Source organism: Urocitellus parryii, chromosome 11 (genome assembly GCF_045843805.1).
Source record: "Urocitellus parryii isolate mUroPar1 chromosome 11, mUroPar1.hap1, whole genome shotgun sequence".
NCBI classification, from domain to species: Eukaryota; Metazoa; Chordata; class Mammalia; order Rodentia; family Sciuridae; genus Urocitellus; species Urocitellus parryii.
Window position 1 is genome coordinate 102,082,035 of NC_135541.1, and position 26,919 is coordinate 102,108,953.

General features: G+C 41.2%; 1 protein-coding gene across 1 annotated transcript; it reads left to right on the forward strand.

Moving 5' to 3' along the window:
- The first annotated feature begins 7,306 nt into the window (after positions 1 to 7,306).
- On the forward strand, positions 7,307 to 26,517 carry Sars1 (seryl-tRNA synthetase 1). The gene is made up of 11 exons (XM_026402766.2): positions 7,307 to 7,545; positions 14,187 to 14,257; positions 17,576 to 17,656; positions 19,321 to 19,479; positions 20,388 to 20,531; positions 21,093 to 21,248; positions 23,708 to 23,929; positions 24,458 to 24,587; positions 24,866 to 25,023; positions 25,682 to 25,811; positions 26,135 to 26,517. Exons 1-11 carry the CDS (start codon positions 7,410 to 7,412, stop codon positions 26,290 to 26,292), a joined length of 1,545 nt encoding a protein of 514 aa, XP_026258551.1. The 5' UTR covers positions 7,307 to 7,409; the 3' UTR covers positions 26,293 to 26,517.
- The last annotated feature ends 402 nt before the right edge of the window (positions 26,518 to 26,919 follow it).

A 26,919-nucleotide genomic window follows, 5' to 3' on the forward strand; every position in this document is an offset into this window, starting at 1 on the left:
AAGTATCCTCCTGGCTAAATGAGTTTGGGACTTCACAGACTTTTAGTCTGAATGGCACCAAACACCTGGTGATCTAAATCAGACTCCTTAGGTTAGCCTCCACACAAGCCTCTCCTCCTCCAGTCCCCACTCTCTTCTCTGAGGCCAGAGTCCTTTCTCTAACACATATCTCCAGAGTCCTTTCTCTAACACATATCTGATGGCAAAGTGCAAGAATCTCTGGTGGTTCCTCATCGCTATCAGGCAGGACTTATCCTTAGTAGGTGCCCTTCTGTATTCCAGGTTTATGGTTTATGACCCACATCTATTTTCACCAGGTAGCACCTGGGTTGTACTACTGGTTAAATATTTTAAATATCACCCCTGCTTATAGGATAAAGTCCAGACTCTAAGAATGAAAACAGAAAAGGAAGTGCATTAATTTGGCATCTGCATGTGTCAAGTCTGGATGGAATGTTTTCAAGGCATTACCTCACTCAGTTCTCTGTACATTCCAGAGGTGGGTACCATTGCTCTTACAAGAGAGGAAGAAATTCTAGTATGTGCCCTACAGAGTCCCTATAGCCCACCCTGCCCTTTGCCTTGTTGTTTATACACCAACCACACTCCCCACATGAGCACAAGCTATGTGCCTCTGTGCCTCCCTTCCCTTTCACCTGACAGATCTCACCCAGCCTTCAAGGTCTCCTTACTGTGGTGAGACTTTCCCTGACTCACCCATTGGGTATACTACAGCGAAAAAACAATCACATGGGAGTCCTGCTGTTAATTTTCATAAATTCAACAATATATTGTGCAGCATCCCAGTGTAACAATCAAGCCACAGACATAATTGAGCCTAAAATGAGGCTGTATGTGCAAATATTTTAAAGATCTCCTAATCATTGCTGAAGTATCCAGGCAAGAAGACACACTTGGTCTAAACCTTAAAGTGTTTAATAAATTGGGAACCACAGAGGAACAATGACTATTGAACAGATGGAGAAACTGATATAGGGTGACAATATAAAACTTTATGGATAATTTAAGAACTATTAAAGAAGATTTTAGAACACAAACTAATTTCTTCTTATTTTCCAAAGCCAATAATTCCACATAAAATGCAAGTGCCTATAGGAAATAGTGTGGTAGGAAAGGAGAGACACCTCACCCCAATCCCATCTGAGGGAGAGGCTGGATCAAGACTCTCCTCTACCCCAGGTCTGGCAGCTTTCAATCACCCATGCTATTATCTTCAAATTCCTTCTGAGTTGCTCAAGGACAGCAGCATGGTGTCACTCAGATAGAAAGGGGTGGGCAATCCAGGGCTGGAGTTCCTCCAGAAACAGCATAATAAAAACTAGTGTACTGTGGGAAACCAGAGAGTGCCTAACCCTTCTGGGGGTGGGAGGAAGAGGGTGTCGGAGTAAGTCCAGGAGGAAGGAGGAATTAGCCAGTTAGGAGGAACAGGGGAAGGAAAGGGAGTTCAGGTAGAAGATTGTTCAAAGAAAGGCTCCAGGGCAGGGAAAGGGAGTCACAGGTAGTTTGGCTTGGAAAGCACACTTGTCCTGAGTTAAAGAAAGAACATGTAGTAGAAGCTGGTAGGGGCAGGTCATGAAGGGCTTTGGGAGCCTGTCTGGACATTCATCGTGAGGGCAACCGGTTGCTGCCCAAGACTTAAAGCAGGGGAGTGACAGGATTGGACTTGCTTGTCAAACACTGAGAAATCTTACTTCAAGACAGTGAAAGGAACACAAAGAGAAGCTGAAGCAAGGCCTTAGAGAACCTTCCCACATTAGCCAGTTCTGAATTGGTAAAAATTGAGGGAAGCAGTTTTGATTGGCTGCCCTCTCTGACTTTTCTTGCTTCCTCCCTGAAGGTGTTCATTTCCCTGGGCTGTCTGTCTTCAGACTGCCCAGGATCCTTAAGGCACTACCTCACCCAGGATTCTGCTCCTGGAACCTGCTACTAGCTTCTATCCTGTCAGCCTCCCTGAAACTCCTTTACCTGGGAGCAAGCACCTAATGTGTAAGGCATTTTGCTAGGTTCTGCAAGGATGAAAATGCAAATACCCAAGAGCCCCTGCCCTATAAGAAAAGGCCACACATTCCAGGAGAAAAGAAACGGGGAGGGAAGCAAGTCCACACTTAACCTGTGTACTTGTTTTGTCACCCCTCAATTTTCCCAGACCTCAGTTTTCTTATATAGAAAATAAAGGAGTTGACCTACCTCACTGTTGAGGGTCCTTGAATTCCTGAGTCTTTCCAGGCAGCACCCAAGAGCTATTCTTGGTATAAAGTTCTAACAGAAATGACACATCCAAAAGTGGTATGGCCTCAAACCATCACTACACAAAGCCATAGCTTTATGTCGATTTGTTCCTGTGTTAGCTTCTGGCAGAAATGACTTAGTATAGTGACATTGGTTATTTTTTTACTGATCAGAATTTCTAGTTAACAGTCATATTTGATTAATTACATAAAGAAAATGAATTACTATTATTTTTGAAAATCACATTACCCTAGTGCAGTAAGTAGCACATCACTGTTATCCCAGATGCTCTGGAAGCTGAGGCCAGAGTATCCCTTGAGTACAGGAGTTCAAAGCCAACCTGGGCAACTTAGGGAGATTTGTCTCAAAAAAAATTTTTTTAAATTATGTTCATTGAACAAAAAGTGTTCAAAACATAGGGGAAATGTGACAAAAAGATTGGGGATTATTAGGCTAACAAGAAGTTAAATTTCTTTAAATAAATAAAATATATTGTTATATTATCAAATAACATGAGGATTTTATAGGGGGATGTCTGTAATTTAATAAGACAAATGGTGAAAATGCCCAAGCAAAATTGGAGAGCCAGTTTTTTTTTTGTTGTTGTTGTTTTGTTTTGTTTTGTTTTGGTACCAGGGATTGAACCCAGGAGTGCTTATCCACTGAGCAACAGACCTTTTTATTTTTTTGGAGGGGTACTGGGGATTGAACGCAGGGGTGCTGATCCACGGAGCCACATCTCCAGTCCTATTTTTGTATTTTATTTAGAAACAAGTTCTCACTGAGTTTCTTAGTGCCTCGCTTTTGCTGAGGCTGGCTTTAAACTCTCGATCCTCCTGTCTCAGCCTCCTGAGCCGCTGGGATTACAGGTGTGCTTGCTAAGTAGTTTAGGGCCTCAATAAATTGCTAAGGCTGGCCTTGAATTTGAGATCCTCCTGCCTCAGCCTCCTGAGCCTCTGGAATTATAGGCATGTGCCAATACACCCAGCTCTTTTGTTGTTGTTGTTGAGAGAGACCCATAGAAAAGATTGGCCCTGTGGCCCTCCTCCCCCAGGCCAGAGCCCAGTGCAGCCTTGGGAACATCCACCACTATTTTCAAACCATAGTAGGCAGTACACTTTGATAGTTCATGCCTTTGCTAACCTGAGAGCAGGCAGCACCCCATCCTAGAACTTGCCCTCAGAGGGTTTCAGAGATCTCATGTTTTGAAGAGAGTCTTCTTACATTTTTTCCTCGGAGACTGCAGCTTGTCACCCTTACCTTCTACTAGTTTTATTTAATTTTTAAATATTTATTCTTTAAATTTTTCTGGCTATCTTTAATTTCCATTTATAAATCTCATGTAGTTACCTCCAACTGAACCTAAATCACATCCAGGACTCTGGCTGCAAGGTATGCTAGAAAATGTAGTTTTTAGCCTTCCAAACTCTATGGAACAGGAAGAGACACAAGGTTGGTGTAAATATTGTTATTTTATATTATCTACTATACAGGGTGGCAGTTTAAAAGCAAGGTTTTCTCATATTAGGAGTAATATCAATAATGTTTATATGTAAAGAAAGATCCAAAGCAGGTGGAGATTTGACATAAAAAAGAGAGAGAGAAATAATCAATACAGCACATTATAGAAAGGAAGGAAAAGGATTAGGTCAACAGAGAGACTCAGTCTTGTAAATGAGGAGGGTCACTTGTGCCTCCAAAATAACAAATAAGTAATCACAGAAATGTTGAAGTAAAACAAAGTGGAGTTCTGTTGGATGACCCCAACATTTTCAGTGAAACAAGAGGCAAAGCCATCTGCTATCAGTGAGCAGGGAGGTTCTAAGGGCTTCAGTGTAGGAAGGATTAGAAAGATGGAAAATGAATTGAGAGTTTGTGACAGATAAGTGAGAGAAAAAAGCCCCAGGGGCTCAGATAATATAGGATGTTAGGTGCAGGACATGCTGAACTAAGTTGTCTGCAGGGCAGGCTGAACAAACATAAGCTGCAGGATAACCCACCACTCAAACCCCCCTCTGTCTGGTTCTTTGTCACCTGTTTGCGTCAAGTCTGAACATTCAACCCCACTCAAGGCTGAACACTTGACCCCTACCGGTCTGATACAACAGAAACCCACATCTGACCCCTGCCCCATCTACCTGAAGGCAGAAGATGACACCCTTAGCAACTACTGTGTGATCCAATCACTGTATTCCTACATGGCAGCTTGCAGACCCAGAGATCCCATTAGATTTGGGCTATAAAAACTCCCTCCAGGCTGGGATTGTGGCTCAGCGGTAGAGTGCTCCCCTAACACGGGTGGGACCTGGGTTCGATCCTCAGCACCACATAAAAATAAAGGCATTGTGTTGTGTCCAACTACACCTAAAAAACAAATATTTAAAAAAAGAATACTCATTTAAATAAAAAAAATAACTACCTCCTGCTGGGACCCTCACTCTTACTCTGTCTCCCTCTCTTGCTTTTGCTCTCTCTCTCTCTCTCTTCTCTCTCTCTTTTTTTCTCCTCTTTTGCACTGCTGCAATAAAGATCCCTCGGTTGCCCCGAGTGTTGTGGTCACTTTCCTTTCATAGGATATGTGCATTTTTTTGTGTTGATTAAATTATTTAATAAAAAACTGAAATTTGGGGATTTTTGCCAGTTCTCCCATCTAAACTGATATGGCTGAATGGATGCCTCCACCAAAGATGGCTACATCCTGGCACATTACTGACATTACTTACAGAGATAAACTCAAGATGGATTGAAGACCTACCAGAAAGAGTAGAAACTTGGTAGAAGAAAAATATAGAAAAATATCTTTGTGACCTTAAAGTGGAAAAGAAGTTATTAAGTAAAACCCAAAAAGCACAAAGTAAAATTGCAATAATAGTAAATTGACAATTTGATTATATAAAAATTAAAAAAAAGCACACCAATGATAAAGTTAAGATAAACTGAGAGGTAAAATGTGTGCTAAAACCAATTAGAGACTAATAGAATATATTATATACCTTTGCAAGTCAATAGTAACAAAAAGGAAGACTATCAAAAGGAAAAAAAGAAATGGGCAAAGGATATAAATGAACAACTTGCAAAAAAGGAAATTCAACCAGCTACAAGCTGTTGAAAAGGTGTGCGAACTCATTGTCAGAGAAGTGCAAATTAAAACAATGAGCAATCACTTCACACCCATTAGACAAGCAAAGTTTAGAAAGCTGGATAATAAACCAGGGCAGAGGCACAGGCCTATAATCCCAGTGATTTTGAAGGCTGAGGTAAGAGGATAGCAAATTCAAGGTCTGCCTCAGAGATTTAGCTAGGCTCTAAGCAATTTAGCAAGACCCTGTTACAAAATAAATAAATGTAAGGGCTAGGAATGTGGCTCAAAGTAAAGTGCCCTGGGGTCCAATCTCCAGTCAAAAAAAAAAAAAAAAAAAAAGGAGGAGGAGGATAAGGGGAGGAAAAAAAACTAATATAAGGTATTGGAGAGAATACAGGGACAGGTAGAGGCACCTTTCATTAACCCTTAGGGTAAGTGTAAACCTGGATCTAGACGTCTCCACCCCTAGATATGCCACAAAGAAATTCTCACATAAATCTATGGAATGGGGAACATATAAAGAGATGGAGAACTGTTCTCACCACAAAGCTTCATTTCCAGGTGCACAGTCCTTCCTTGGGTTTTAAATCTAACACTCTAGCAACTGAACAGAGAAGGGGAACTTTCATCAGACTTCCTCAGGCTCTCCACTTGTCAGCTCCATCACTATCCTTAGCCCTATCCTACATCTCAGGGTTGATTTGGCAGAGATTTGTTAGGGAATAGGATGCTATAAGAGGAAAAAACTTTATCTTATTCACATACCCAATACAAAAGAGTTCTCTGACCAATTTTGTGGCAGTTTTCTCCACACCAAGCAATTTGGCAGTGGATACCAGCTGGATGTTCCATAAATCAAACCAATTCTAAACCTATTCACATTAGATCCCAGAGGTTAAGGGCTTCATCCTACTGTTGCCAAAATCTTGGTCCTAATTCCCCATTCCAATCAAATAACAAGGACACAGTTTTGAGAAAAAGGAAAAAGAAGGCTTATTGCTTTGCCAGCAAAGGGACTCAACCACTGAGCCACATCTCCAGCCTCTTTATTTTCTATTTTGAGACACAGTCTAGCTAACTTGCTTAGTGCCTCACTAAATTGCTGAGGCTGGCCTCCAACCTGGGATCCTCCTGCCTCAGCTTCCTGAGTCTTTGCAATTATAGGCTAATTGAATTTTTTTTTTTTTGGTGGTGATGGTGCTGGGGATTGAATCCATGACCTTGTACATGCGAAGCACCACTCTAGCAACTACGAGCTATATCCCAGCCCACCATACGTTCTTATGGATTTTATCGTTAGGAATAACTATCCTCATCTCCCAGTTTCAGGATCTGGTCACAAAAGTCTCTCCCTTGGGAGTAACTTGGATTCCTCCTATCAACATTATTTGGGGCCTGCATTATTTCTTCTGCAGTTAACAGGTAGTTTGCTGAGGAAACTGACATACCCTGTCCACTTAGGCTAGGCAGGTAAGTAGCTTCTTGGAAAACAAAGCATGTGGAGCAGCGGTAGCATAGTGGACCCATTTTATAGAATTATCCTCTTAATCTCATGTTCCCAACCATCCTTATCCGTCTGTCCGTCCCCTAGAAGGCCCCTGAAAACCTGTTAAATTATGTAGCCATACTCTTTTTATCAAAATAAAGTGAGCACAGTAGAGGTTCAAGGAAAAGGTCCAGTGAGGGACACACCTCATGGAAGGAAACCGGAGCCTACAGAGGTTCCGGCTTTCAAATCAGGGATCAAAGAACAATTTCTGCCTACCCTGCGCTATGCCCTTTAACACGCGGAGGAAAGTGACGCATTCACCCTTTCATAGAACATCACAGCCCTCACAGAAAGGGTAAGAGCCTAGAAGAAGACACAAGAACCAGAAGCACACGCCCACCCACCCCGCGGGCGCCTCTTTAGAGTCCCCGCCCTCCACAAGCGCTTCCGGCTGAGAGGGGGCGCCCTCGTCCCAGCCGCGCCTGCGCAGGGAGGGCGGGTCACAGCGCCGGCGCACTGCGTCGGTCACAGGCTGGCTGCTGCGGTGTGGTCCTCGTTTCCCTGAGTGTTTGACCGGGAGACAGGAAAATGGTGCTGGATCTGGATTTGTTTCGGGTGGATAAAGGAGGGGACCCAGCCCTCATCCGAGAGACTCAGGAGAAGCGCTTCAAGGACCCGGGTCTAGTAGATCAGCTGGTGAAGGCAGACAGCGAGTGGCGACGATGTAAGTACCGGGATGCGCAGGGTGTCCCCTTAATCATAAACCTAGTTCATCTCGCGAATCCAGTCCGCTCTGGAGATCACAGCTTCCACCTCTTGTCAGATTTCCTCCTGGGCATAGATGACTCCAGGGCTTTTCTATCCCCCAAACTCAGGCAGGTTTCTGGAGTCGTCCCACTTTCTCCTAGGCTCTGGTGGCGCAAGGTCCCTTCTGCGCGTGCTCAATGCTGACCGCTGCCAAAGCGGCTGGAAAGGAGCGCGGCGCAGGCGCATCAAGAGCTGTCAAACCTCCCTGCTTCTCCGGTATCTAGAAGAAAGCTAGGGCGGGAGGTTTAGTGGAGGTTGTCCCTTTCCCTAATAGTTGTCTTTAGTTGCTTCCAGGATTTTTCTCATCTTTAGCAAGGGCAGAGTGGTCTCCTTATTTGATATTGCTCTATTGAGACAGAATCACATCTGCTGCACAATAGATTAGAATCAGAAGGATTGAGGACTTTGAAGGCCTTATGGCTAAAAGCAATGATCGCAAAGCTTTGGGGAAGGTCATCCTTTAAGAATCATAAATCTTTTCCATGATATATCAGACAGAGGGGAAGGGTACCGTGATGCAAGAAAAAGCTTGTTATTATTGAGATTATGATTTGTGGAATTTTTCAGGAAAAGACATTGGCATAGTTGGGCAAGAATCTGGAACGATCAGACATCTTTCATTAGAAACAAAACCATCAAATTGTGCTTAACAGTCTTTGCCTGAATTAAGTAGAGTTGTCATTGGTTGCCGGATGTCGTCAAGCACATGTGATTTATTTTGTCTGATGCAATAGGTCTGCAACCATCTGTAAGCCAGGCTTAGGACAACACTCTGCAAAGGAAATGGCTATCCAAGAGTGTGATGGATTTCTACTAGGGAAATAGATTTTCATAAATTTATAAGGGTCTTGGGTATAAAACAAAGCATTTGTTTGAGCTGTCTGTTCATTCTGTGTGTCTTAGGTACTATAATATGATAGTTTGAGATTCAACACTTGCATCTGAAGTTCTGAGTTGCGATGGAATTGAAATATGGACATATTTTTGTTTAGGGCTGTTGTACTAAATCTGAAGTAAGGATATCAGATTTTTGCATCAGTCTAACCATTAATCAGCTGGCTTTGGAATGTAGTAGCTGGTCTCTTGTGTATTAACATGCACATCTGTGGGAAGTTTTGTCCTTTATCTGACAAATAGATATATGGTGATTCTCTGGGGACAAAGATTGATTTTAATACATACAGGACACACTTATTTCAAAGGACCAGATCACAGCATCTTAAAGGCTTAATTGGCTTTATTTTTCAGTTTTAGAATTAACAACATATCATTCTGTAACAGAGAGCAAATATCCCCATGAGCTGAGCAGAAGAGGTAGGTTTTGTCATGCTGATTGACACTAGGAAATTGGGCTCTTTCCTGATTTCTGGGAAGGTCAGCTAACAACTTAGTTTTAATTTGTTGATGTGGAATGCTAGCATGGGTGACTACATTTTGATTTTTAGTCTTTCAGTTGGAGCCTGGTGCAGGAACCTAGTCCAATATAGTGACCTCCTGTAATTTTTATTTAACACATATATAAATATACACATGAACAGATAATACATATAATTCTAATACCTAGGTCTGCACCTGGTCCTCAGTAAGGGCTTGATAAAAGTTTGCCAGAAACAGGAAGATCTTCCATGTCCTTCGTACTTCCAACTGTATATGAAAGGCAGTTTATTTTCAGTGTATCTATTAATTTGATTCTTTTCTACTTGGTAGCCTTTTCCATTTTTATATCCAAAGGGAACTCATTGTTTTACCAAATACCTGGTTGCCCAAATTTGACATTGACAGATCTTGTATCAAGGTTCTTTTACATCTTGAACTTCAGATCAGTGGAATGGGTTCTTCTATCACTGGCTGTAGTGAGGACTTGTAACCAGAGCCATGTGATGAGCTGAGATCAGGCTTCCTGATGAGAACACAGAAAGCTTCCCCAAGCCCTCCATTACAACTATTTGCCTCCCTGTAGGCTTTCAGGGTGCCTCTTCAGCTCCATAGAGAACACAGGAGTCGGCCATAATTTGGAATCATAATGCCACCACACTGGAGTTTACCATAACTCTGTAACTCTAGGGATTTGAGCTGTGATTTCTACTTTTAATTCAGAATAGTATAATGATCCCATGTTTGGGCCTATTTGTCTTGGCTCCCCTCCCAAAGCCACCAGATTTCCATGTATTTCTTTTGTACTGCAGTGTTGGGGATTGAACGCAAGACCTCTCCTTTTCCCTGTATCTTGAATTCTGCTGCTGACCACAGGAATTCTGTACCCCTCAAATGTGCTATCCTTTCTTTTCACCATCAGTTGAAGTTGTTATTTCCTCTTAACTCCTCCTATACATGCCTTAAACCAGGCCCCTCTTCATGACTTGTCCCAGCCATTGAAGTAGTTCTGTTTTTACTTTCACCCTATTTCACCCAGTAACAGACCAAGCCCAGGGGCATCTGATCTTTCCAGAGTGCAAATCTACCTCTTCGATTTGGAGTGGTACTCATACCTTATAGTAGCACTGATAGAATAAGATGTGAGACACATTATAATTGTACATGTGCTTGCAGTTACTCTAAAAAGCCAAGCACAGCGTGGTATGCCTGTAATCCCAGCAACTCGGAAGCCTGAGGCAGGAGGATTACAAGATCAAGGCCCCCTGAGGCAATTTAGTGAAACCCTGTCTCAAAATGCTGGGGTTGTAGCTCAGTGGTAGAGCACCCCTGGGTTCAACCCCCAGTATCAAAATATAAATAAGAAAAAAATATAAAGAGGAAAGAATGGAATTAATCCTAATAATGTATTTTATTTAATGTAGCATACCTGGAAATCGTATTTTCAACATGAAATCAATGTTAAAAATTTACAGAGATAGTTTACATTCTTTTTTTTTTTTAACACATCTTCAAAATGCAATGTGTATTTTACATTTCAAGCACATTTCAGTCTGAGCTAGACACATTTTAAATGCTCAAAGAGGGCTGCAGTTATAGTTCAGTGATAGAGTACTTCCCTAGCATATGTGAGGCACTGGGTTTGATCCTCACTACCACATAAAAATAAGTAAATAAAGTAAAAGTTTAAAAAAAAAATGCTCGAAGGGCACATGTGGCTAGAGGCTACCATTTTGGAAAATCCAAATATTTATTTTTAGTACTGGGGATTGAACCTGAGACACTTTGATACTTTACCATAAAACTACATCCCCAGTCTGTTTTTTTTTTTTTTTTTTTTTTTTTTAAGATAAGGTCTTGCTCAGTTTCTAGGGCTAGCCTCAAACTTGCAATCCTCCTTCCTCAGCCTCCAAAGTTGCTCGGATTATAGGTGTGTGTCACTATGTCCAGCTTAAAAATCCAAATTTTTAAAACACAATTTATAAAAACCCCTGTGCCTTGCTAGCCTCATCTCCACCACTTTCCCACAGATGGCCTCCCACTCTATGCTCTAGCCTGTTTCACTACTGCTGCTGTCCCCTTCCACTCTCCTATGACTGTTGCCTCTTCCTGTAATATTCCTTGCCAGGGTCCTAGCCTTACTTTCATTGCCACCCAACCCTATTTCAATGGCACAACATCATTTATTCAATGTTCTCCATATATTATTTTATATCTCCATAGCATTTATAGTATTTTTATATATACCCTTTCTAAACTTTTTTTTTTTGTAGTTTTAGGGATTGAACTTAGATCACTCTACCATTGAGCTACATCCCCAGTCCTTTTTTGAGTTTTGTTTTGAGATAGAGTCTTGCCAATTTGCCCAGGCTGACCAGAACTTGAGATCCTTCTGCTTCATCTCCCAAGTAGTTAAGAGTACCTTTATTTTTTTTCTTTTGATACTGGGGATTGACCCTAGAGTCATTCTATCACTGAGCTATTTTCCTGGCCCTTTTTAATTTTATTTTGAGACAGGATCTCACTAAGTTACCAAGGTTGATCTCCAACTTGCAATCCTGGCTTGGCCTCCCAACTTATTGGTATTATAGATGTGTGCCACTGCACCTGACTTCTGAACTTACTTTATGGGGATGTAATATATTTAATAAAGTACAGCCTAATAAATTTGGAACTCTGTATGCCCATGCTGCCATCACCCAGATCAAGTTCTAAGACACTTACTTGTAGTACCACATTAGGCTCCTACATATTCCCTCCCAGTCAATCCTTCTTTCAAAGATAACAGTATTCTGACCTCTATTACCATAAGTACTTTTGCCTGATTTTGAACTTCAGATAACTGGGCTTATATAGTATATGACTTCTTTCCTTCAAAAAACATGTGTAGCACATGGTGGTTCTTTTTATTGCTGTATAGTAAGTACTCTATTCTATAAACATTCCAATATCAATCACCGAAAATACTATCATTTTTTCTGGTGAGAATATTTATTTATTTATGATCCTGGGGATAAGAACACCAGAGGTTCCATACTATATAATTTGAGGCAAGAAATTAAATTAGGATGGAAGAAATAAAACTACTTTTATTTGCAGATGATTTAGTTGTGTATGTACAATATGAACTATTAAATCAGGCACAGTGGTGCATGCCTGTAATGCCAGCTACTCTGGAGGCTGATGCAGGAAGATCACAAGGTCGAAGTTAGCCAGCAGCTTAGTGAGACTGTGTCTCAAAATAAATAAAAAGGACTGGGGCGTGCCTCTGTGGTAAAGCACCCCTAGATTCAGTCCCCAGTGCTGAAAACAAAAACAAGGTGGGGGTGCTGGGAATATATAGCACAAGGTAGAGTGCCCTTGGGTTCAATCCCAAGTACCAGACACACAAAAAAAGAAAGTAAAGGCATTCAAAACTATAAAATACTGCTGAGAGAAATTAAAAATAATGAAAGAATATACTATTTTCACTGATTAAAACATTTAGCATTGTTAAAATATTGTTTTTTAATTGTATAGTTTTCCTTTATATTCCCAACACCTAGCATAGTGTTGTCTTATTTTCTTTCCTAGTCCTAACACGGAGCATGGTACTTTGGCAAATAGAAAGTAGTAAATAAGATTGTAAATATTTTATTTCAAAATAATTATAGATTCACAAAAAATTGCAAAAATAGTACAAAGAAATTCTGTGTACCCTATACCCAGTTTCCCCTAGTGATAAAATTCCTATTACTACTACAATATCAAAACCAAGAAATTGACATTGCTACATCCACAAACCTTACTCAGTTTACATCACTTTTGTGTGTGTGCATGTGTATATATTTCTGTGTGATTTTCATCATGTGTAGATTTGTGTGATCACCACCACACTCAGGCTATAGAACTCTTCTATCACCACAGAGATCTTGTGATCCCTTTCTAGTACATTGTCTTTCTCCTCTTTCTAACCCCTAACAATTACTGACCTGTTCTCCATCTCTGTTTTTCAAAGTGAATGAGAAAATACAAGTATCATTTTGTGTAAAGCTTAGTTAAATTTACACCAAAGAGAGATGCTTATTGATAAAGCCTTAAATATATGTGCTATCTCATGTCCAGTCATCAGTTTTTCAAAAGCTTGACTTTTTTTTTTTTTAAAACCACATTACCCCAAATACTTAGATACAAGACATCTAACATTTACTAATCAGAGTGAGACTGGTGAACCACAATACCAAGATGTTAATTTTGGCTACTATCTTGGCTGATTAACATACCATCTTCTCCAAAAGAAACCAGATTATAAGAAAGGCTACAAGATGAGCATTATATCAGAGCAAAGGAAATAATATTAACCATTTGTAGAGATATAGTGACCAATTCATGGTAACAGGAATGATTGCCCTCTTTCTAGATTTGAGTGCATAGCAAGCACATAGTTTCTTTAAATGAATTTTAAGATAATTGGGCATGTTGCAGTTATGTGAGTGTATCTTCCAAGTTTCTCAGTTGTGTTACTTCACTTTGGTATCATATATAATTTGTGATATTTTTAAATTTCAATCAAGGTGTATTTTGGTTCACAGTTTTAGAAGTTTCAGTCCATAGTTGGTTGGCCCTTTTGTCTTTGAGTGTGTGGCAAGGCATATATCATGATGGGAGCATGTGATTCAGGAAGCCGCTCACCTCACAGAAGCCAGGAAGCAAAAAAAGAAAGATGGGAAGACGAGTTTCCGCTGTGCCCTTTGAAGGCATGCCCCCAGTTTCCTATGACCTTCCACTCGGCCCTATCTCTTCAAGGTTCTACCACCTTCCAGTAGTACAAAGCTTAGGATCAAACCTTTAATACATTGAGGGAAACTTATCCAAACCATAGCAACTACCAAGGAACCATGAGCAGGGAATGTCTTTATTATTATATTTCACTGCATGATCATCACAGATTTTATGCCAATTTTTTTTTGCAAAAAAGTGTGATGCTACCATAAAAATGTGAAACTTTTTAAAAATTATGCCAGTATTTAAAATTATTTATTATTTTTTAAAATTATGCCAGTATTTAAAATTATTTATTACTAAACTGTCTCTGATGCGAGATTAGGATGGAGTGCTTATGAATATACCTCAATGGGGTGGTTATAAGGTGAAATATAGGATATGTGCATTTCTTTATTATAGTCTTGGCTTCTTTATTATTAGGCAGATTTCGGGCAGACAACTTGAATAAACTGAAGAACTTATGTAGCAAGACAATCGGAGAGAAAATGAAGGTAAGAGATCTGAGTGACAGTCTTGAGAGCTTAGACAGAGGTGTTTGGTCTTGTTCTTAGCTAATACTCACTGAAGTTCTAACTCAGCATCTAATTCTGTGAGATGCTGAATTTCTTACCAAGGGGGGAAATTATTTTGAAAGAAAGAGAGGGAGACTGGGGTGCAGGTCTGTGGGAGAGCATTTGCTTAGCATACACAAGGCCCTGTGTTGATCCCCAACACTGGGGAGAAAGTGGGGTTGGGGGGTGGTAGGGAACACTAAAAGGCACTTTTGGTAACCTTGAGGAAGTCCATCTTCTGTGGTTCAGGTAAGATTTTTTCCATGCTAAATTCTCTTATTATTATAAGAGAATATTAGTTTGGCCAAGTCATCCCATCCATTTTTTTCTTGAGCTTAACCTATGGTGCCAGGAAAGTTTCCTTATGGCAAACTTCAGAGTTTGGGGCCCATTGTACTCCTGCTTCTTCATGAAAAGAGCCCAGATACACAGTCTTCATCTTGTCTTGGCCTCTTGTTTGCTATGTGACTTTTAGGCAAGTTTTAATATCTCAGCCTCAGTTTTCTTATCTGCAAAATATCAATAAAACACTCACCTATAGAATAGAATTGTAGAACTAAAAAATTTTTTTTTTTTAAATATAGAAAACTTGACACAACGCTTAGAACATTGTAATTGTTCAGCAGTTCCAAGTTATAGTGGATGACAAATAGTTACCAGCCGTCATCTAAAGAATCTTCCTTGAGAAATATCAAATTTCAGTGCTGGGGCTGGGGCTGGGACTCAGTGGTAGAATCCTTGCTTAGCACTGGGTTCAATTCTCAGTATCACATATAAATAAATAAAGGTCTATCAATAACTAATAAAATATTTTAAAAAAAAATTCAGCTTAGCCTTTGCTTTAGCATCCAGCCTAGTTTGTTTTTAACTTTAGTTTAAAATTATCCTTTTAACCCCTTAATGAATTTTTTTTTTTTTTGATACTAGGGATTGAACCCAGGGGTGCTTCATCACTGAGCTATATCCCACCTCTTTTTATTTATTTGTTTGTTTATTTTGAGGCAGGGTATCACTAAGTTGCTTAAGGCCTCACTTCTCAAATTTAGCAATCCTCCTGTCTCAACCTGGCCTCAACCTCCTGAGTCACTGGGATTATAGGTGTGCGCCACCATGCCCATCCCTTAATGACTTTTTAAAAAACATATTAAATGTACTCTGCAATTTAGATCATTTTAAAGTTCTAAGCCTTGAAACTAAACCAAAATTATAAAATTTTGGAACTAGAACCAGTAAAGAGAAAGTACAGAGATCACCTTAGGATTTTAGCATCTTACACTTCATGATAGTCTGCAACCTTCTCTTTGGCAGTAGTTTTAATTTCATTTGTGGAAACTGATTATTAGTAACAGTTTTCTTCTTGATGCTTAATCATTTGCAGGCCAGAGGCATCATAATTAACATAAATTCCCATGTATACCCCTGACTGGGTGTTCTTTGGGACATGTATACAGGTAGTGCCAGCTGGGTGTTTTATGTAGCAATAGGCTGGGAAGTATTTTCATTTGCAATAACATATGTCTGGATATACTGCTAGCCTTGCAGGGCATGTTCATTCTTGCTCTCCATTGGAATGGTGGCAAGCGATCTTTATTTTGTGTTATACTGGAAAGTATTCAAGTGCTTTTGTAGACATCTCATTTTGGTTTTAATCTTTACTGCAAACCTGGAGTGTAGGTAGTACATTTATCTTTTAGTCCTATTTAAAAGGCAAGGGAATAGGCCTGAGAAATTAAGGAGCTTCCCTAAAATCACAGCCTAAGTCAATTGCAGAGTCAGACCTTTAGTTCAGAACTTGAGTTTGCTGCCCTCAGCAAATATCTTTTTCATCATATTCTCACCTTGTCTATAATACCATTACAAAAATCTTGAAATTTTAGGCCATTTTTTTCTACCTTTTTAGTCTGTGCTTGTTCTTATCAAGGCTTATGCTGATAGTTTTTGACTTCTGTAACTTTTAGGTGATTCTGCAGAGTCACTGAAGGAAATGAGTAGGGTCATGGTTAGAATCCCAGCTTATCACTTTGGTGTATGAGGATGTGAAATAAACTGAAGGATTTCCATGTTTTACCTTTAGAAGATTTTGTCCTTTCTTATAACTCAATTTTGTGCATTGGAATAAAAGGTTGTAGAAACAAATGCCTACTGTTATGTATATATAAAAAAAACTTTAGAACATTAGATATGGTTTCTAGTCTTTATTTTATTTATACTTGCATGGCAGATGTTAAATCTTTTCCAATATTTTTAGGAGTTTGTTGAGGTCTTATATATCTTTGACTCATTTTCTTTAATTCTTTCTAATTTAAAAAGAATTTGACTCTTAAATTGTTTTCTTCAGATTGCCTGGCTCTGTGTAAGGATTAGAAATGATGATCTGGCAGAAAGAATATTATTATTATTATTATTTAGAGAGAGAGAGAGAGAACTTTTCAATATTTATTTTTCAGTTTTTTTGGTGGACACAACATCTTTATTTTATTTTATGTGGTGCTGAGGATCAAACCCAGTGCCCTGCACATGCCAGGCAAACACGTTACCACTTGAGCCACATCCCCAGCCCCCCAAAAGAATATTATTAAAAAGAACAAGGAGAGAAAACAGGAGAGAGGAAACCAGCCCTGACTCTGCTCCTACTGTTTGGTCAAATTGCGTTGACTGCTCTAAGCCTAGTTCCAGATTCTGTTATTTATTTATTTTTTTGGTTAGACACAATACCTTTATTTTGTTTATTTATTTTTATGTGGTGTTGAAGATCGAACCCAGGGCCTCGCGCATGCTAAGCGAGCTCTACCTCTGAGCCACAACCCCAGCCCCGAATTCTGTTATTTTTTGTTTGTTTTCTTTGGTTCTCTCATAATTTCATCATTCCATCCATTTTCCCCCTTGCCTCAGTGTTGGGAATTGTTCTTACTACATAGATAAGAATTTACCCTCTGGGCTTGCTTTGGACTACCACACTTATAATTCTTGAGTATTTCAACTATGTTCTCTCTTTGATTTCCAGGACTGTTCTATGTCTAGACGTTAACTCTCTTGCCCTGCAGTAGGTTAATTGGCTTGTCCAGGATCAAAAAGGACATAGCAGAATAAGAACTTGAAACTTTGAATACTGGCTTTTGATTTACTAATTTTTCTACTGTGCGTTACAATTTAATGTAGAATATCCTGTTATTGGGTCATATGATATTTTAATTTGGCATGCACTGAAATGTCAAAGATTTTCTTTTATTTGAGTTGGTTATTTTTTTCTTTCTGCAGAAAAAAGAGCCAGTGGGAGATGATGAGTCTGTTCCAGAGAATGTGTTAAATTTTGATGACCTCACTGCAGACACTTTAGCTGTAAGTTATAGTATTTCACTAAGCTGGGAGCTCTGTTCTTTTGTTTTAACTTCGTTCCTAGATAGCAAATGCTAATAGTCTATTCCACACAGCATTGAAGCAACCTTCAATTCCTGACAATGGGCAAGGTCTCTATTCATTCTTATTGTACTTTACGCTTGAGTACTTATTAGACAACAGAGGTAGACACAGATATAGGAGGAGAGTCAAGGGTAGGAAGGGGGAAAAAATGAACTATGTTTGATTTAGGTAGCTCTATTTTACAAAGTCAAGGGATTTCTCAATTTACTGTAATTCAGTAAATATTTACTACATGAGTCCTAGAGCACTAATTTCCAAATGCTTTGGTCACTGAATCCTTTCTTGAAAGCTTTAACACAAAACAATTGTGTAATAAAGCGCAGTTGCAGTAAATGGATAGAACTGGAGAATATCATGCTAAGTGAAATAAATAAGCCAATCCCAAAAAACCAAAGACCAAAATGGTTTTCTCTGATATGCAGATGCTAACTCATAATAAGCAGGGGAGGGGAGGGAAGAATGGAAATACTTTGGATTAGACAAAAGGGAATGAAGGGAAAGGAGGGGGAATGGGAATAAGAAAAATGATAGAATGAATCAGACATTACTATCCTATGTGCATATGTGATTACACAACCAATGTCATTCTACGTCATGTACAACCAGAAGAATGAGAAGTTTTACTCTATGTATAATATGTCAAAATACATTCTACTATCATGTATAACTAATAAGAACAAATAAAAATAAATAAATAAATAAAGCACAGTTGCCTGCAACCTGGGAGGATTTCATGTTCAAGGCCATCTTGGACAGTATGGTGAGACCACATCTTAAAAATATAAATATATATATATAAAGTTGCTGTGCTTAAAGGGGTGGGTTAGGAGCCTATTTTTGCATAGCCCAGCCTGCTAAACACTCCCCTCAAGAAATGAGCACAGCTTGAAGCATCTGCAATAAGGAATGCAAAATAAGCTTAAGACAAGGTCTCTTGCTCCTAATAAAGTTATAATCTTCCTGGAGAACACTTCAATGCATGTACATAATGGAGTGCTAAATTGGTTCAATCAGGAGAATCAAAAATACAACTAAAGGGAAAGTTGTCTTAGGAGAGCCATAGTATTAAAACTCCTAGGTACATATATAATTGCACAAATGGTGCATCTCTACACCGTACACAATGAGAGAATTGAATTGTTGCACTCCATGTGTGTACAATGAACTGGAAATGCATTCTGCTGTCATGTACAACTGAGTAGAACAACAACAATAAAAATTCCTGGGATGTGTAGGAACAGCAAGAGTGGCCAAAATTTCTCCATCTCTACCTTAGACACTCCCAAAGGAAAATGCCAGGGGATTTGTAGGGCAGGATTGTATATATCCCTCTGTGAAATTTTCAATTTTTAAAAATGTTACCACATCTTCGGGTGTAGAAGATGTGGTAGAGGGCTTGCCTAGGTTGCGTGAGACAATGCATTTAATCCACATCACTGCAAACAAACTAAACAAGTGCTGCCACAAGAACTGTCATGGCTAGAGGACAGCACAGCGAGGATGCCAGCATCTTATTCCTGTGCTGTCCTTGACTCACACCTTTCGTGGTGTCCTGGATGTAAGTGTGACCTATTCCTCTACAGAACCTGAAAGTCTCACAAATCAAAAAAGTCCGACTCCTCATTGATGAAGCCATCCTGAAGTGTGATGCAGAGAGAATAAAACTGGAAGCAGAGAGGTTTGAGAACCTCAGAGAGATTGGGAACCTTCTGCACCCTTCTGTGCCCATCAGTAACGATGAGGTAGGCTTGGAGGCTTTCTTCCTGTGCTGTCTGCGGGGATGGGGCCAGAGGAAAGCTGTGCAACACTAGCTCTCTGTGTCAGACTCTTTGTATATTCTTTCTGCCCACCAATTGAATATTGCAGGAGTCAGATCCTTGCCTGATTGGGAAGTAGCAGAGACAGCAGGTAGGAGGAGACTCCTGGCACAGAAATCTCTTCTAAATAGGGTTGCTGTCCTCCAGTGCTTGTTGCCCCTGGAAGCAGCAAGTCCTGTGGGAGGGATCTGCTAAATCAACCTAACCCCCTCACCCACACCCTGCTGAGAAGCTGCAGGTTGAAGGGAAATCTGCATGATAAAAGTTTCCTGCTGAGCGGGAGCTTCCCCAGCACAAAGCTGCTCTGAGCCCAGCCTTTGTTCCCAGACACTCCGGCTGTGGCAGGGCCCATCTGTGCCTCTTTCATTCATTCCCTGGTGAACGTTAAACTGGCTGCAGGCTGGGGTGTGTGGGAGGCCTGGCGCTTGAGCAGACTTTGGAGGTCAGGGCCCTGAGCCCGCCCTCATGTGGCCCTGAGACCAATGAGAGCCAGGAAAGAAAGTCTACATTCTCCTCTGTGCCCTGGGCAAAGCTGATTGTCTGGGGTGGCTTGTTGTGCAGAATTTTCAAGGATTCATCTAAAAGAGTAAAAATAAATAAACTAAGAGAATATTTTAAATCTCTTAGAAAATAATGATTCCCAGTTGCTTGGCTAAATTCTTACACTTTCTAAGTAGAAAATTTCCTTCTTTATTCATTGTGCATAATGACCGAAACCCAATGTTTCATTTAAGTGATGGCCTCACAAAGCTCAGTTGTTCTTGGAGAGGGTTCGGAAAAATGGGTTTGTAGAATTAAGAAATCATGTATCTCTCCTGGTCTTGTTCTCTTAGGATGCAGACAATAAAGTTGAGAGAATTTGGGGTGATTGTACCGTCAGGAAGAAATACTCTCATGTGGACCTGGTGGTGATGGTAGATGGCTTTGAAGGAGAAAAGGGAGCCGTGGTGGCTGGGAGTCGAGGGTACTTCCTGAAGGTAAGAGTTGGGAACCAGTGGGGATGAAGAAGGAACTTAAAAAAAAATTGCAGAAAATCATAATCATACTTAAAGAGGCTCACAAACCCACCACTTGTACTTGCTGCTGTCTGCAAATGTGTAGCAATTAGATGCAATTCTCTTCTAAGGCAAGAGAGTGCTTATCCAGATTCCATAGAACAAAAGCCACTCAGTGATCCTCCATAATGAATGTTTTGCTGACTGAATCAGAACAGTCTCTCTCTTTGAGGAGCTCGGTGTAATTGGACAGTCAGACAAGTAACAAAGGATCAAAACCCAGTGTGATAAGGCTGTGGTTTGAGTCAGCCCAGAGTGCTTTGAGAATGGGTAGGTGGAGGCAATAGACCCTGATTAACTGGGGCAGAGGGCAGATGAATTCAGGGAAGGCTTCCAAAAGGATATGGCCAAATAACTTGAAAATACTGTACACTTAATTGTGCTTTACATTTACAAATCCCATTTGCCCCTGAGTGTCAGTTAGCAGACGAACAGGGTAATGACAGGCCCCCCTCACACAGTACTGTGTCTCTGCTTCTGTAGGGGGTCCTGGTGTTCCTGGAACAGGCACTTATCCAGTATGCCCTCCGCACCCTGAGAAATCGGGGATACACTCCCATTTACACCCCGTTTTTCATGAGGAAGGAGGTCATGCAGGAGGTGGCACAGCTCAGCCAGTTTGACGAAGAACTTTATAAGGTGAGTAGCCTGGGGCAGCGTGGTAGGATAATTTAACTCTATGATACTGAAGTGATGCTATCCAGTCCAACTTCTGTCGTAATGGAAATGCTCTATTTCTGTTACTCTCAAGCATTTAAAATGTGCCTAGCACAACTAAGGAAGCAAATTTTTAATTTAAAAAAAAATTTTTTAGTTGTTGATGGATTTTTATTTTATTTGTTTATTTATATGCTGTGCTGAGAATCAAATCCAGTGCCTCACACATATTAGGCAAGTGCTCTACCACTGAGCCACAACCCCAGCCCAATTTTAATGTAAACAGCCACATGTGGCTGGTGGCTGCCTGTTCTTTCATCTTTTCCCTAGTAATTTGTGAATGTATCTAAATTGAGCACACTGTATCACCAGAAGCTTAGAAAAGAAACACAAGGAAATGATAGAAGCAGCACTGGTCTCCCAGCCCACTTCCCATGTCTTCCCACTCTTCACTGTAGACTGGAGGCTTGAATAGGGCAAGATGTATTTGCCTTGGGATGGATGTGACTGCCAGATCATGGCTCCTCTCAGTCATGGACCATCTTAGGTAGAGCCCAAGATTCAAGTTGAGGTTCAAATGTCATTCTGATCAACAGACTCTGGCAACTATAGCATTGAAGTCTGTGAAGCACTCAGAATTTCTAGAATGTTTCTTCTGTTCATCATGGAAAGTCTACTTTTCACTTGTTTTTCTCCTTCAAGATTCATCTGTCAGAAGTGGGACACTTGTCTTATTGGCAAGTGTGGTTATGATTATCTGATTTATAAACTGTTTTGCCAATCTGGGAATTGAACCCAGGGCCTTGTGCACTCCAGGCAAGCACTCTACCACTGAGCTACATTCATTTGCCCATATTTATCATAGAAGGAGATAAGTTTATTTATTTTTATTTTATGTAGTTAACTTATTTATTTGAGACAGGGTCTCTCTATGTTATCCAGGCCGGTCTCAAACTCCTAGACTCAAGAAATCCTCCCATCTCAAGTTTCCTGAGTAGCTGGGATTATCAGCACTCATCACCGTGCCCAACTAATAATTAGAACTGTATTCCACTGGTCCTGCTAATTAGGTCAAAATTTTATTTTCCTTCAAGATTCACTGAGAAAAAAAGTTCCCCCTAAACTCTGAGCATTAGTATAGCCTTGGTATCTTCCCCTTCTTTCTTTTTCAATGGAGAGGAATGTGTCCATGTATCAGCTAGAACCTGTTTAACCTTTTTGCTTTTTCTCTAATCTCAACCCTCAAGATTGAATCATCAATAACAGAACTTTAGAAATTCCATTACAGGGAAAACTAGGAAGAAATGTATCTGAAGGATTATAAGATATTATGTAGCAGGAGCTCCCTGTTTCCTGCGTCCTCCATCTCTTACCCACGTGGTTCTTTGATCCATAGGCAGAAGGAATCCCAGGTCTTGATAATGAGGAATTTTGGGTCAGACTTCTTGTCTGATAGAAATCTTGGTTTACTCATTCTCTGAAGCAGTACTGTCCAATAGGCTTTTTTATTTTATTTATTTTTGAGACAGGGTCTCACTACTTTACTGAGGCTGGCTGGCCTTGAACTTGTGATCCTTCTGCCTTAGCCTCCCTAGTAACTGGGATTTATAGGCATGTGCGACCATGCTGAACACCAATTAACATTTTAAAATATTTTCTTTGGGACTTTTTCATACTTATTATTTTCACATACTTATAGTCACACTGTACATAGCTTTTTTTTTTTAACTTAGCCTTATATCAAAGACATTTTTCTATATTACTACATCATTTCCATAATAATTTTTAGTGGTTACATAATGTTATGTAAACTGAATGTAGCTATGGATTATTAACTCTTCCCCCTGTTGAATATTTAAGGTGCTTCCTTTTTTGCTACCAGTACAAAAATGTTACAATGAACTTTGTTGGTCTTTAGCCCTTTGACCATGCTAGGGATTGAACCTAGGGCCTCTCAAGCACTCTACCACTGAGCTACATCCCAGCCCTGTGGCTTTTTTTTTTTCCTCCCATTATTTTCTTCAGCTGAATCCTCAGTGCATTTTTTAGGATTACTACTGCTAGACTAACTCTAAGCACCAAGAAAGCAGAGACTATGTCTCTTTTTGCACAGCATTGGCAGAAAGACTTGGCACTTGGTGAACGCCTCACAAACATTTGTTGACTGGATTAATTTATATTGCCACCAACATAGGTTTTTTACACATCTGCCAGCATTGACCACTTATCATTTGTAAATGTCTTCTTTGTTAAATAAGTGACAGTGTCTCCTTTGGACAGACTTAGTCCCTCCCTTGTCTTCGTAGCATTCCCTCCCCACTCCTGGACTGGGATTGAAGACAATTTTTCATGCCCCCATCACTCCTATCTTTTCCTGCGGTTTCTTGTACAGGCTTAGGTCCTCTCTCAGTCTTAATTGGCACAGGTCCCTGCTTCAACAGGTGATTGGCAAAGGCAGTGAGAAGTCTGATGACAACTCTTATGACGAGAAATACCTGATTGCCACCTCAGAGCAGCCCATTGCTGCTCTCCACCGGGATGAATGGCTGCGGCCAGAGGATCTGCCCATCAAGTATGCTGGCCTGTCTACCTGCTTTCGCCAGGAGGTTGGCTCCCATGGCCGTGACACCCGTGGCATCTTTAGAGTCCATCAATTTGAGAAGGTGAGTAGGAGGTGAGAGTGAAGAGTGGGAGCCTTCTTTCTACCTGTCCAGAGGGTCATAGGAGAGATGGCCTCTGGCTGCAGCTTTTCCTCTGTTGCCAATGTCTTTGTGGGGAAGAGCCTGGAAAGTACCTGGTGGAGTGGCTTTGAGCACTGGAACCAGGCTGCCTGACTCAAATGCCAACTCCACCACTTACCAGCTGTGCAACCTTGAGCAAGTTGCTTTATCTCCCTGTGCTCAGTTTCTACCTCTGTGAAAAGAGCACAGTGATAATGGGCCCCACCTCACTAGGCAGACTGTGAGGACTAAACTGGTCAGCGTGTGAGGCACTTAGCCCACAAGGTCCACGATTGCACTCCATCAACGCTGTTGTTCTTGTTGCGGTCCTGTCTAGACTAGCACCCATCCCTCTTGCTGGGGTACAACCTGGCCTGTTTCCCAGTGGTGTGGGACTGGGTCTTCTTTGCCAGGATAGATCCATCCCAGTCCTTCGGTTTAATCACTACGTACTTCTGTCTGTCTCTATAGATTGAGCAGTTTGTATACTCGTCACCCCATGACAACAAGTCATGGGAGATGTTTGAAGAGATGATTGCCACCGCCGAAGAGTTCTATCAGTCTTTGGGGATCCCTTACCACATAGTGAATATTGTCTCAGGTAGGGGACCCCTCAACTTCTCAGCCTCCCTTTCCCACATTCCACAGATGCCACCCTCACCAGCTGAGCTGCCACACAGCCTTGTAATCCAGTTCATTACCCACATTCATTAAAATATCACACCCCTCTCACTTGGGAGAGCCTGGTGAGGAGAGTGTCAGGGCGTGATTTCACTTCTGGGGATGGGATGTGAAGTAAAGAATTCCTCGGGCTCACTGGAGCTTGGCCTCCTGAAATACCATCCCTCCTTCCTGAATTCTAGGGGTTTTTCCTTACAGGTTCTTTGAATCATGCTGCCAGTAAGAAGCTCGACTTGGAGGCCTGGTTTCCAGGCTCAGGAGCCTTCCGAGAGTTAGTTTCCTGTTCTAATTGCACAGATTATCAGGCCCGCCGGCTCCGAATTAGATACGGGCAGACCAAGAAGATGATGGACAAGGTAGATGGCTCCCAGGGAAGTGGGCAGTGAGTGGCACCATCAGCACAGGGTAGACCCACTCTCTTTCTCAGACCTGGGAGTATAAGTTTCCAGTATCATGAAAAAATCTGAGTTTCTCAATCTAGACCCAAAAGGCAATCAGAAATGTCTTCCACTGAGTCAGGATTGGGTTCTATTAGGTAGATACCTGAGTCTACCTCTATTCTACAACGTAATTCTAGCTTTTTTTCTTTTTGGCTTTGTTTTCCGTAATTTCAGAGAAAGAATCATCCCTGTTTATCTATACAGAACAAGCTGGACACACCATCTTCCCTCTTTTCATCCAAGAAAGTCAGGTTATCAGCTCATCTCAAACCCAGTCTTCAGGCCTTGATCTGTTTTGAGGGGGGTTTGTCATGCACCAAAAAGAGGGGGGCCACAGTGGTATACACCAGTTCTCCTCAAAATAGTGGGACCTGCCCCTTGTCACTCTTGTAGATGTGAGGAATCTTCTCAGAGTTATCTAATAGGCAGTAAATACTAAACAGAATAATAAAAAGTTGAAAATAGAAGGATTATTTTGAATTCGGTAGGTGTAGTTGGGGGTTCTGGCCTCGTGGATAGTTTCTCAAGCTGAAGTTTGAGTTTAACTTTCTCTTCCGGGACCCTCTTCTCCCAGGTGGAGTTTGTCCACATGCTCAATGCTACAATGTGTGCCACTACCCGTACTATCTGCGCCATCCTGGAGAACTACCAGACAGAGAAGGGCATTGTTGTGCCCGAAAAATTGAAGGAATTCATGCCACCAGGTAAAGCCCTCCATGCAGCTCCTTTGCTCTCTCTTTTCTGTCTTTATACTCTTATGCATAGCAGTCCCTCACAGTCCCCAAAATTCTGCCTGCCCTCTGGTGCTAGACAGTGCAGGGGGCCTGGGGAAGAAAGTAACCAATGTAAGTGTGATGTTCAAATACTGCTGAAATTCAGACTGCGGAAGAAAAGGATAGGTTAAACCAGGGCCTATTGTGGGTGCTTCTTGGTTCAAAGAGATCATTGTCTTGTTGACTTTTCCCCTGAGGTCCTTGGCTTTGACTCTGAGAAACAACATGTCATTTGGTTGACTCTTCCCTCCCAGGACTCCAAGAACTGATCCCCTTTGTGAAGGCTGCACCCATTGACCAGGAGCCTTCAAAGAAGCAGAAGAAGCAACACGAGGGCAGCAAAAAGAAAGCGGCAGCCAGAGATGTTGCCCTGGAAAGCCGGCTGCAGAACCTGGAGGTCACAGATGCCTGAACATTCATTCCTTCGTCCTGGCTTGCTGGGCTTCATTTCTGTCAGCTGGGATCTCAGAGCCTGCCAGAGCAGGAGGCCGAGCACCCTCTCATCACCCTGTCCCATCTGACTGCACAGCTGCAAGGGGAACTGTCTGCCATGTACAGTGCAGACGCCTTGTCTCCTTGCATGGGCACAGGGTCTACCACTGACTGGTAAAACCATATAATAAAGCATCACTGGGGAGGGCTTCAGACTTTTCCTCGGTCTTCTCCCAGGCTGGTTCTCCAGGGACCAGCCCCTGCTCCCCCTTCCAAATAAGGCTCCTTTTAGCAAGGCAGAGAAGTTTTCAGCAGGTAGATGAGGGTGGAAATAGATTTAGTAAAGGCTCAAGGGGGAAGTGAAAACCTAGAGTCTTAGACATAGAGGCTTATAGGAAGAGGGCCAGGCACCTCTGAAAATTCACTCCTGCTTAAAAGCAGTGAGATAGAAAAGCTTAGAAATCAGGATTAATATAAAGGTCTCCTGGCACCTTGTGTTCCCTAGGAAGGGCTTCATGGAAGGGCAGGGAGGCTGGGAGGCATCAGGGTAGAGACATATCTAAGAGTCTGACCCTAGCTTCAAGAGTGAGGGTTGGGGGCTTATTAA

Bases quoted from the DNA above. Each gene is read 5' to 3' on its own strand.
- Sars1 (XM_026402766.2), top strand. From the start codon at position 7,410: ATGGTGCTGGATCTGGATTTGTTTCGGGTGGATAAAGGAGGGGACCCA. The intron at 20,532-21,092 runs GTAAGAGTTGGG...CTGCTTCTGTAG, and splicing joins GTCGAGGGTACTTCCTGAAG to GGGGTCCTGGTGTTCCTGGA. The intron at 25,812-26,134 runs GTAAAGCCCTCC...CTTCCCTCCCAG, and splicing joins GAAGGAATTCATGCCACCAG to GACTCCAAGAACTGATCCCC.